The 13202-nt window shown below is 37.1% G+C and overlaps 1 protein-coding gene across 1 annotated transcript in view; it reads left to right on the forward strand.

Annotated features, from left to right (window-relative positions):
• The window catches only part of LOC145690069 (rab-like protein 6), a 58857-nt gene that overhangs the window by 21525 nt on the left and 24130 nt on the right, over positions 1 to 13202 (forward strand). Inside the window, exons 7-8 of the mRNA XM_081764587.1 lie at positions 7888 to 8303; positions 12277 to 12430. Coding sequence (XP_081620713.1) covers positions 7888 to 8303; positions 12277 to 12430 — 570 coding nt within the window. The remainder of the gene's footprint in view (positions 1 to 7887; positions 8304 to 12276; positions 12431 to 13202) is intronic.

Consider the following 13202-nt stretch of genomic DNA (forward strand, 5'->3'; position numbering starts at 1 on the left):
ATACACACATGGTCCAATTTACTATATTTACATTCTTCATATACTTATCTTTCTACATACTTAGACAATTTAAAAAATTAATGCACGAAAATAATAATAATAATAATAGAAGAAGAAGAAGAAAAATTGAACGGAACAACGCAAATCTATAAGTTAGGCCACCATCATCTCGAATAAAGTATCGCTCTTCTCACTTCTCTCACGAAGCCCCGTCCATGGGTCTAGAACCCAGGCATAAAATGAAGTCTCAAACCTCTCACAGCATACGAATTTTTATTCATTTCGTCTGGACATGTACTCTCAATGGTTGGAGCATTATCATGACGTATAAGAGAGGTATGTAAGAATACGTTATCAGAATAGTTCTCACGGGTGAGGTTCAAACGTGAACAAAAGATTCATTGTAATGTAAAAAGGAAAGAAAACCCAAAAATGAAACGAAATGCACTTCTTGAAGTTCAGTGCATAAAATAAAATGAATATTCTCAAAATTGGTTCATAATAAAGATCAATATTAAATCTGCCATATTTCAAGAAAGAGTTGGGTGTTTTTGTCTTTGCAATATTTAGTTTTTATAATGAAAACTGAATGCGCAACGGTAAGTTGCTTTTTAATGAAGCTCGTTCCGTCTTAGAATTATGCGCTTGACAATTTCTATTATAATGCTAGGAAGTAAACCTTATTCGGAATTGTAAAGGATTATTACATGGAAACACTGCAGTGTTTTTCCTAAATATAAAAATTTACTCGTAGAAAATTTACATGAACATAGTGTAGTTGCTCAGAGAACAGTGGAAAATGCAATCAGATTTCACAAAACTATTCAGAAAGTTTCTATTATTGCAGCGATGCATAAAAAAGATGCGAAGAACATTTAAAGAATCAAGGCAAATTAAATAAATAAATAAATAAAAAAATCTTGAGAAATAAAGAAGCTTGAAACCCAAAGATGTTAAAACTTAAGCTTTGTCAGAAGAACAAATTGAATCTAGATTTGTTGGTTATAAACAATCAAAGAGATAGACCAAATTATGATACATGTTTTGTTGTTTATGAGTGTCTTCAGAATGCTGAGATACTAAGGATATCATTAGTGTATTGTTCGATACTAGTGCTTTACCATTGTCCAAATTCAGGAAATTTGATGCATAATAAGTATTTACAATAGGAAGTTGAGCTTATACTATATATATATATATATATATATATATATATATATATCTTATATATAAAAGAGAACGCACAAATCCTTTGTTCCCTCATCACGCTAATACGGCTGAACCAATTTCTTTCATTTTTGGGGGGTTATTAGGATTTGGACCCTAGATGGTTTTTATCATATCACTTTAATTTTTAATTACCAGTGTCTTGAGATAATTGACCATTCAAGTGTCCATAACGTACAAATCCTTTGTTAGTTCATCATAGGTAAAAATAAACGTATTTATATGCAACCCGCATGACCGTGTCACTCGGCGGGTTAACATAAATGACAGGCGATATAATGTTAACATTTACTGCAATCTACTATGGTTTTTATCATATCACTTGAAAGCGAAAAAGTAAAAATTATCTAAGTAACAACGTTTATTGCGTTCCGGGGTGACCGCAGCGAAGCGGGGCGGGTTAACATAAATGACAGGCGATATAATGTTAACATTTACTGCAATCTTCTATGGTTTTTATCATATCACTTGAAAGCGAAAAAGTAAAAATTATCTAAGTAACAAAGTTTATTGCGTTCCGGGGTGACCGCAGCGAAGCGGGGTGAACGCTGCTAGTATAAAATAAATAAATAAATAAAAAAAGGAGAGCGTTGAACTGCTATGGGAATGATGAAGCCCGATTAAAAAATCTATTTTGTTCTAACTTACCTATAGATGATGGTGGTCGTGGTGTCGCGAGTCAGGAGAAATTTACTTTCTCAGTCATAGAAAGTGAGGGAAAATGAATATCACAATTTCAGTATGGACCATGAATAAGTCCAGAAATGGAATGCTTCTTATGCGCCTACAGTATTTTTTCCTCGAAATTGAATGCGTCTTCTTATATGCCGACAAATATGGTAATCATGAGTCATGCCGTGTTGCAGAGTTATGAACATCATTGCTAAGCACAATTTTCAAGAATATCACATGAACAAGACCCACTTTCAGCTGTAAAGTACCTTTCTGAATTTTTACTGAAAGAGATTAACTTTGCCATTATAAAAGCTTTTTTAACTAAATATGAACAAACTCGTCAGATCTTTTCTCGAGTGAAAACATCCGATCAAACCATAACCGTACCAGTAAAGTGCCTTGGCTGGATTTTCTCGGCAGAAATGAATTATGTTCAGTTATAGGGTTGGAAATGAAATCTTCCATAAAATGTTTGTTTTTCCAAAAGAATATATAGTGCTTCACCACAGGTTGGTAATGCAATATGAAGAAAATAGTTGGGTCCGTTTACATCATTTATTTAGCAATAACTAGTAAATTGACTTTATTTTGGGATGTAGAGTAAAATATGGAATGTTCTGAGTATTTATAATGGTAAGTTTAAAGTGTAAGTGTCAATAGCACTAGTTAACAAAGGTTTTGTTACATAAAAGGAAATACCTGTTCTTAAAGGAACTTTTTGCGCTGAATTCGAATATGCACTCGGTTTTTCTCCATCACGTACGATTTTCCCGTAACAGAGGGATTTTCGGGAAAATCCCTCAAAAATTTCCCTTTTCGTTTATTTTACATCCCAAGATCTTGTCCCCTTGTATATACTAACATAGAAATTATACCTAAGTATACTTTGATTCATATTTAACAAACCCTCCAAGTTTCGTAATAATCGCTTTATTCTTTCTAGAGAAATAAATATGTTTGTATGTATACTGTGTGTACTGTTTATTGCACCTTATAGTAATGCTTTCAGATCTCTTAAGTTGAGGTAAAACGTTTTGCTTTATTACCACAAACACATATATAAAATATAATACAATATAATTTACAAGTGTGACAATTTACAATAAATAATAATACAAATGTACCAAAAGGTCATGAAAAGACAATCAAAACTATCACAATATATGAAACTTCCATTGGGTTACAAAAACGTACACTACTTCCTTCTTTTGTAAGAAATGTTGCATTCTCTAACAAGACCCCAACAATAGTCCCCCATCATTGAAAGATCCCATCGTCCCTGGTACCTTTTCTCCATTGCCATTATATCTTGGTGGAATCTTTCCCCCTGTTCGTCGCTGAGAGCACCTAGGTTAGCAGGAAAGAAGCTGAGGTGGGAGTGCAAAAAGTGGATTTTTAAAGACATCCTACAACACAACTCTTTGTATTTCTGTATCATGTCCTGTACGATTTCTGTGTAACTCTCAGCTTTGTTATTACCCAGAAAGTTGCGCACAACACACTTAAATGCTGTCCAGGCAGCTAGCTCAGCACTGTTTAACTTGCTGTCAAAGCTATCATCAAGCATTAATTTCCTAATTTGGGGACCAATAAACACTCCCGCTGAAATCTTAGCATCACTCAGGTTAGGGAACTTATCTCGCAAATACTTGAAACCTTCACCAGATGTGTCCATGGCTTTGACAAAGTTTTTCATAAGTCCTAACTTGATATGAAGTGGCGGTAGTAATATCTTATTAGGATCTACCAAAGGAGCGTATTTGACGTTGCATTCTCCAGGTACGTAATTCACTCTAGGTTCCCATTCCTTCACTTCATAATGTTTGTCATCAGCTCGGCTATCCCATAAACATAAAAAACATTGGTACTTCGTGTAACCGCACTGCAGTCCTAATAAAATACCAACTACCTTGAGATCACAACATATTTGCCAACAATGGTCCTTGTAATTTATAAGATTTAGCAAAGTTGACATGGTGTCATAGGATTCCTTAATCTTCACTGAGTGCGCAAGTGGTATAGAAGGTTTTTTATTTCCATTATGTAAAAGGACAGCTTTAAGGCTGACCTTTGACGCGTCGATAAATAACCTCCATTCTTCTGGAACGTAAGGAATTCCTAGCTCCGCCATCAACCCATTTATATCCGTACATACGCACACATTATCTTGCATTGAAAAATATACGTTGGAAGTACATTCTATTTTTATACACGTTTCTAATTTACAGAGAGCAATACAAGTGTGTTGTTGACTATTGTAAATATTCATTTTTATGTCTGTGTTTGTAGTAATAAAGCAAATCGTTTTTACCCCAACTCAGGAGATCTGAAAGCATTACTATCAGGTGCAATAAACAGTGCACACAGTATACATACAAATATATTTATTTCTCTACAAAGAACAAAGCGATTTTTACGAAACTTTTAGGGTTTATTAAATATAAATCAAGGTATACTTAGGTATAATTTCTATGTTACTATATGTAAGGGGACAGGAACTAGGGGAATAAAATATCTGAAAAAGGGAAATTTTTGAGGGAATTTCCCGAAAATCCCTCTGTTACGGGAAAACTGTAGGTGATGGAGAGTAACCGAGTGCATATTCGAATTCAGCGCAAAAAGTTCCTTTAAGATCAGGTGATTTTTCTCATGTAACAAACAAAAAGTTTAAATTTGTTAACTAGTGTAGTTTATAAACTTAGGTTGAAAGTGAAATTGTAGTACAATATGTGTTGTTTTTAAGTCTGTATTGGAAACTTGGGTATTTGTGTGAGAGATAAATAACTCGGAGAATGTGGTGAATGTACTTTCATTGTTGATTGTACAACTAACATAAACACTGCAGCTAGAGCTACCTCTTGGCTGTATAACTAGCGTACTCGCCGTCGGTGCGGAAGATACTGATTCGACTCCTCGTAGGAGTACCTGTGATTCCGATTCCTCGTTAAGCTGTAAACCCATGTGTCATATAACCTCGGTGCTGAAAGGGCCAATAAACGCTGAATCAACAACTAATAAACAGTATAACTAGTTTAATTAAATCATTGTCTCTGTTTGTAATTGCAAACTGTCCTGCAATCGAAATATTAATGTTTGCTGCTCAAGAATACCATTTGTACAACTCAAAAAGGTTCGTCCTCATGGTGAGGTAATTAAGTAATAGGTAATGGGAATTTCACCAGGACAAACAGTAGGGAAAATATACCGTAGTTTTCTTCTCTGTGGAATATTTTCCCTCGTAAAATTGGGAATTCATTTTTCTTTCGTGTATTAAATTCGAATTATCCTGAATAATTTCGAAATAAAAATATATCACATAAAGCACATATGATGTCCATATTGCTTAAGAACAAGTATAGAAAAAGAAAGGACAGCAAACACATGTGCTACATCTAGTGCTAATATGTAACTGATTAACACGAGTTTCAGAATCTATTCCACTATTGCAGTTGTTTTAAACATGACTTTTCCTTTCAAAATCATTAGCAGAGATTGTGATACAATTTTATTTAAATTTAGATCTTTAAAAATGCTAATTTTACTTAATATGTAATGCAAGGTGAAAATTCTTTAGCGTCAGTCTCCTTATTGTTGGGGATTTTCCCATGTGTTTGCCGATAGTCTTCCTCCCATAGCCCGTAGACAAAGTGATGCAACAATTTGTGAGGAGTTTAAGAATATTGAAATTACTAGTTCAATATTTCATTATTTACGGGAAAGCATTATCAAAGAAATATTAACCCTCCCCGCTAGTCTAGTGGGTAACGCGTGGAGCCAGGTTGGATTCCCAGTGACAGATGATTAAAAATTTGAACGAATTACCTTAAACTGTAGGTTCATGCCTCATATATTACTTCCAACCAGTGGTGGATCCAGGATATGATCAAGGGAGGGGCTAAACCATAATTTGCCGTTTTATTCAGTGTAAAGCAGAATTGAAGCCCATTTTATCCAATGTAAACCTGAGCGTCAAGGGGGGGCGCTATAGCACCTTAGCCCTCCCCCCTTGGATCCGCCCTTGCTTCCAACTATACTATACCTAAGTCCGTCTGTTTGTTGACAGGTATAAAAGGGAAAACGGTAAGAGATATTGGAAAGTGCTGTTTTGTATGGATCCATTGTTCCAGGAGTAGATTCTATCTTCTCTCTTAAGCCTGTATTCAAACCAAAAGTGATAGAAAGGAACCATTTCCGTTTCAGCGTTGATCACTGTAGAACTAAAACGGTAGTAGATAGCGACGAGGCTCTTTTCTAAAGTGGGTTCAGCGTTTCAAAAATAGGTTTAACTCTATTTCTATCCGTCTTTTGAAACCGGAAGTGGTAGACATGTACGATTTCCAGTTTTAACATTGATCCGCCATAAAGAGAAACTAATACACAGCAAAAAATGAGGTTGAAACAACACAAAATGACTACCACTTTAGCGTGTTACTTGTATATCAATTTTCAACACCAAGCACGTCGCCTTAGAGCAGCGTTTCCCAACCTTTTTCAACTTGCGGCACACTACGGGTGTTACTTGGATTCTCGCAGCACACTTATAGATATTATTACTTGTAAATATAAAACTGGTATTTTTTCTGTGATTATTGGTCCCCTACTCACAGAGAAGAAAGCTCGATCATTGTTTTTTTTTTTTTTTTTCGTGGTAAATCATTATGCTTATTTTTCATTCTAATTTAAAAATAGAAAATAATTGCAATGAAATATTAGACTCAAGTTTTTAAAAATACGCTTTATTTTTAAAAACTGTATCCAACCTTTTACTAAGAAGGAAGATCACTAAATAACGAACGAACAAACAAATCTCATTTATTTTTAAAACACAAATGTAGGTACTTTGTCGAAAGGATTGAATGATATTTTAAATTTTTAAGTTAGGAAATAGTCTGCAACAATAAAGAAGCAATAATGGTCATAACAATGATAACCATTTTCTTTTCAACATTAGAAATGTACAGAACAGTAACCCGGTATGAATCTTAAAATTGTAGATTCACAGTAGAGTTTCATAGTAATGTGAAATACAAATATACATTTTTCCCTACCTTTTGCAATTTGATTGCTATAAAATTAATAATTGTTTCGATTCCTCGCGGCACACCAGCGGCCCATTCACGGCACACCAGTGTGCCGCGGCACACCGGTTGGGAAACGCTGCCTTAGAGCATATCAAATATACCTCGCTACTGGCTGTGAGTATTTGTATTGTTTTTTATTGGCTGGTACGAGCAAAGCTTTGCAAAATATATTTCACATTTGAGGCAAGTAACTAAACACATTCTATGTTTCCTGTAATCAGTCACAATAATATTGTTGTAAACCTTTGAATCATCTGATAATAGTTACACAGAGAGCAGTGCTTCCATCTGTTTTCTTTATCTGTTATTCTTGTCTCTTAGCACATATGAACAGAAGATGACAGAACTGTTGCCTATGTAACTCTTGTCAGACGATACACAGGTTTACAATATTATTGTGACCGATTACAGAAAACATAGAGCATTATTCGTTACTTGGCACAAGTGCCAAATATACTTTGCAAAGTCTTGCTTATATTAAACGATAAATACCAATGAAAATTCTCCCAGGTAGTAAAGAGTTATTTGTGATATGCTCGGAAGGCGATGTGCTTGCTGCTGAATTAACACACAACTAACACGCTAAAGTGGTAGTCATTTTGTGTTATTTCAACACCTCATTTTTTACAGTGTAGATATCAGTATCTCAAGAATAGATTCCGGTGATATACTACTTCCGGTTTTAATATTGAATCACTAGTTTGAAATTCTGCAATGCGGAACGCAACTCATTTGTTTAGTTTATATCATTTCTGATATCGACGAAATTGTGAAGGGTTTTGTACAAAATTTACTATATTTAATAGTAATGGACAGGCAACGTAACTTCTGCAGTGTAATAAATATACCGAGCGATAAAATCCATCGAATACAGTATTGCATTTATTTAATTTTGTATTTTCAGGTTTATTGAGAACTTGACGCAACAAAGACGCCAATTAGCTGAGTCCAAAGGTGTAATAGTCGCCCAGCCTTCCCCTCCAGGACCCCCTACATCACAGAGTAGTCACCAGCTCTCCTCCCAACAACGGGAGCCTACCTCTAACATGAAGAAGAGTGTATCAGTACCTGGGCCCATCGGTGCAGGGCTTCCAATCCCCGGAAGCACACCGCCAAGGACGAACTTCGAATCGAAATCCCCGCAGAGGGATTCTCCGAAGGAACAAAAGCAACAGCAGTTGGCTGCTGTCATTGAAACTGCACGACGATCATCAACTCCTGATGCTCTCAACGGAAAGACTGAAAACAAAGACCAAAAGACAGGGTTTATGTCTAAAATCTTCGGCAAAGGGAAAGACGAACCGGACAGTCTCAAACAAGGTAAGATTAATGTTGTTCAGGGCGCTTCCAGATGAATAGTATGTGTTTTAGCCGGTGATAGTATAAAGTTTTTGGTCGTACAGTCTCGGGTAGAACAGATGTGGACGAAAAAAATTCCGTCCGACAGCAGTGTTGATAGTTCGAATTACGTGAATATTCTAACATGCAACTACATACAACAAGAAGAAGTTTTTTTTTCTTCTATATTTTACCTTATTTTCTTTTTAATTATTAGTCATATTTTATTTTTCTTTTCTTCTGAGAAACAACAGCGACTTTGTCCAAAATATCAGTAGTATTGGAGTAAGGTTACAAAGTTGTAAATGTACCGTGAATGAGTGTGTGAACGTTTATTATTATTATTATTATTATTATTAGTAGTAGTAGTAGTAGTAGTAGTATTACAAGATACCAAAAAAGTTCTTCCGCAGTGATGTTCCGTTCTAGAGCAGTGATAAACAAAGAGCAATATACTGGACAGTACGTACCTTTAGGTTTCCAAGTAATGTCCATCAGCATCCAACACCTTTTGCCAACGTTCTGCAGCTGCACAATACCCTGATGATAAAACTCTGCGATCGTGGATGAAAAGAAGTTTGAGAGTGCGTTCCTCGCACGTCTCTCCAACGGAGGTGATTGTTTAGAAAATGAAACAGGTGCCTGTTAGCGCAAGGTCCCGTGAATGTGGTGCATAGCACAGTGTCTCGCAACTATCTTGCTGAAGGGTATCCCGGGTCCTTTTACCACATGTGGTTTGGCATGGTCATGCAGGAACAACACATCCTTGCAACTCACCAATACCGGCTCCTGTCGCAATGCACGGTACCATCTTTGCAGCTGCTGAGAGTAGAGGTCAGCAGTGATCCGTGGTCCTGAGGTGTGAGGAACATGGTCACGTGGCGACAACCAATGTGTTATAGAGAACCCACTTCTCGTTATCAGTGAGCAGGATCAAAGATGGGTGTGTTCATGTGTCGAGAGATAAGGACAAACAGGCTGTATTTCGTTGTTCATTGTTGGCTGCCGACAATGGGCGGGGTACTCACTTCCTTAACTTGTATAGCGTCCCTATCCAATGCAGGTGCAGTCTGATTGTTTCAGCGGAAACATGGAACCTTTCTGCAAGTTTATCACACATTAGACCACTGTCCTCCTCAATGGCTGCTTTCAAGGTCTCGTCATCTAACACATTTGGTCATTCACATTTCTCGAACGGATTTTCTGAAACCAATGCGAGGCGTTACATTCGTTCACTATATTCTTCTCAAATTTCTGGCTTATGCAGCGACGTTATGCGGCAGCTAAGCCCACTTTAAAGTCATGTAATAAACACACGCGAATGAGCTGCTCCATTTCTCTTCGGCATTGGAAGAGCTATGGCTGCAGTATGTGCACAACGTGCCTGTCTTACTGAAGGTTGATCATCAGACTAACTTCCGATCGCTTGGCAGGCACGTGCGACATTTTTGTTTCCTCTTTGTGAGCCCCTGATTAATGAGACTTCAAAAATAGCAAGAACTTTTTTAGTTACCTGGTATAATCGGAGTTAGGAGAGGGTAAAGGAAGAATTGTTCGCTTCAACAATTCACAGCATCATTAGTTTTGTATAGCTACCACTGAAAGAAGAAAATAATAATAATTATGTCAATCCACATTATGATTTATGTATTGTTTTTATAATTATGCTTTGTTTTTAACAAATAATCGGACATAAACATTGTTTTGAATACCTTATTTTGTATATGTTTATATATTACTATTTTATACATCACAGTTCTTTTCGTACCAGTGAACTGCAATTAAATGCTGTTAATGTTATATTATAGTTTTTTCTTTGTGTGTGTGTGAGAGAGAGTGAGAGTGAGTGAGTGAGTGAGTAAGTGAGAGAGAGAGAGAGGAAAGTATTCAATAAACCAGTTCTTATAAACGACAGTCTAGTCGTCTCTATCCCTCTCAATCTCTTCATCTGCACCAACCTGAAGAAGTTGATTAATTGCAAGTTTTAAGTGTAAGCAGATGATGAATTGATCTGATTCATATTGGGTGATGACCATGAAACCGATAAATTTTATATGGCGTTATGTCATCATCTTCATCTTCTGTTGCCCCTGTTCGTTACAGGACTTCATTTTTTTTTTCTTAAATTCTAAAGTTTCAAACTTCAGCATAGATATACCAGAAAATATTTTTGGTTCTTTAAAACATTCATTGTAAAAATGTATAGCTTTTCATTTTTGGTACACACTATTTGTTCTTGATGCTCGTACTTTTAGACCCATTGCTTCAGTAACTCACGAAATCCTGAAGTTCGTAATTCTCATTGGGGGAGGAGATCTGGGTAAGTAGGGAAATACGCATCTGTTCTCGTGTTGTGCAAACATATAAAAATATAAACTTATTTATATGTACGAGACGCATCCAGAAAGTAAGTTTCCCACACGTCCCATAGCTAGGAAACGGTATGTTGCGCGAAGCGACTACGTGTACGTGAGAGAGTAAGGTCCTAGCATGGCACATGCACTAGCGGAACTTCCCTAGTGCTCTCAGTAGCGTCGTGACAGTGGTTGAAGATTGGCGTTCCTATTCCAGCTCCCGCCGCGTGTGAAGTGCGAGCAGTGATGAAGTTTTTGAATGCACAGGGCGTGGCACCGATTGAAATCCAACGTCAGCTGTATCGTTGCAAAAATGTCAATGCTGGCCCTGTGCGCCTTGCTTTGTGCCCTAGGGTCAGTTGCTTCAACACAAAACATCTTGATCAACAGGCAGTCCGTGACAGTGGTGTGCAATAAGGATCGGAAAATGTGCAGGAACTGCTTGCTCATGCCGTTAGACCCATGGACCTGGCACAGCTAACGATGGATTTCGATTGGTGCCATGCCCTGTGCATTCAAAAACTTTATCACTGCTCGCACTTCACACGCGGCGGGAGCTGGAATAGAAACGTCCATCTTCAACCACTGCCGCCACGACGCTACTCAGAGAAATAGGGAAGTTCTGCTGGCGCATGCGCCATGCTAGGACCTTACTCTCTCACGTACACGTAGTCGCTTCGCGCAACATACCGTTTCCTAGCTATGAGACGCGTGGAAAACTTACTTTCTGAATGCGTCTCGTATGTTGGCCATACTCACAGAGCAGATTAACTTTTAAGGCATTTGGGTTTACCAACGAAAATTCGTGTTATCTACTTACCTTGTTTGTCCGGATGACAAAAAAAAATATCTAAAACTACTTGAAGAATCACCATCAATTTCTGGCAGGATGTACGGGATCAAAAGTTAGGAATCGAATTAGTTGACGAAAGTGATCCATCCAATTGATCCCAAAATATGGCCCTCCATATATTCCCCAAAGAACTTATAGATTAATTGCCCCTCGTACTATGCAACTCAGCTGTAGCTAAAGGCAAGGGCGACAATTTTTCTGTAACTTTGGGGAGGCCCATTCAGATGTGTGTTTGGTTGCAGAAAAGGGTCTAAGAAGGATAATATGGGGATTTTAAAACGAATATTGTATATTCATAATATTGTATGTCAAATTATGCCAAATATTGTATATTCATAAAAGTACATATAACAATAAAAAATACATATTCATAATGAATGAATGAATGGGGGATTAATGGAGATATCAGCATTGAGGCTATATGTCCCCGTCAAGTTAAAATACATATTCATAAGAATGCCCACATGAGCATTGGGGGGCCCGCAACCCCCAGCTCTCCAGGATCGACACCCTTGGCTAAAAGTGAGGTTGGTTGTGTACCATTCGGTTATTTCAATATTCTAACCAAATTCCTTCACGTGGTGTAAACGTGACAGTACTACTTGTTTTTAGCGAAAGAAATGCTCAATAAAGGGAGCTAGGTTACAAAAATTGTACATAGATGAATCTTTCATATAGAACATTAAGTAGTGTACTTACTTTTAAAAAAATACCCATAATTAATATGTTAATCCTTTGCATATTTTAGAGCAGAAAATCATAATATCCCCGAGGAGTAGTTCTACAGAACCCATTACTAGTGTAGAGGAGTTCGTTCCAGATGGTGGGCAAATTGATAGATCGTTCCTGGAAGACACAAGCCTACAAGAGACTTCGTCCAGAGTAGAAGAAGATAGTGAAAGGTAGCTATAGTGTTTTTATTCTATTGAACTTTCTCGTGAATAGATGGTAGCGTTCTTATTTTGCTCAAGGAGACTTGGTTGCGATTCCCGTTTGGAGTACGTGTAGTTCATACATTTCACGATAATTGTAACAGTCAGGGTGCGAATTACCGGGGGATGAGGGGATTTTTCCCCTCAATCACATTTTGCTCCCCCCAAAGAAATCAACTGAAGTATCCCCACCGGGGATGCTCGCTTTCCCTCCCAAACTATGCTTAGTATAACGCCAAATTTCACTAATTTTTGTCATTTCTTGTAAAATCTTCTAGTTGTATTTCGAAATGAGCGATGTAAACTATTCAGTTTTGGTCATTTCTAATTTCCCCACTATTTTCACCGCTGTTTAGTTGAACTGCTTAGTATATTATCATGACTATACTTGTTACTTGCAACCGTATCCTCGTAAACTTCGGTTCGTCATCGTTCGTGAATTTGAATGTAGTAATTGTACCTAACAAAGTCACATATGGGTTTATAAACGCTGTTAGCGGATGGCCAAGAACAAGTAAACAAAGCTTCTTATACCATACTTCGCGAAAGTTGGACATGTCATATTCATCCTCTACATTTGTATCGATTATCATCTTGGGGTTTTAAGTTTTGTTATATTACGTTTTCCAGTGTATTCTTTGTTAGCGCATGGTCCTCATTCTCTGGTGGTATGCGTCTATGCAACTCAAAAGTTGCATTTACTTTGTGGTAGTTGTCATAGTAATCACTGCCTTTTACAGTT

Source organism: Thermobia domestica, chromosome 7, assembly GCF_964235325.1.
Source record: "Thermobia domestica chromosome 7, izTheDome1.hap1.1, whole genome shotgun sequence".
NCBI classification, from domain to species: Eukaryota; Metazoa; Arthropoda; class Insecta; order Zygentoma; family Lepismatidae; genus Thermobia; species Thermobia domestica.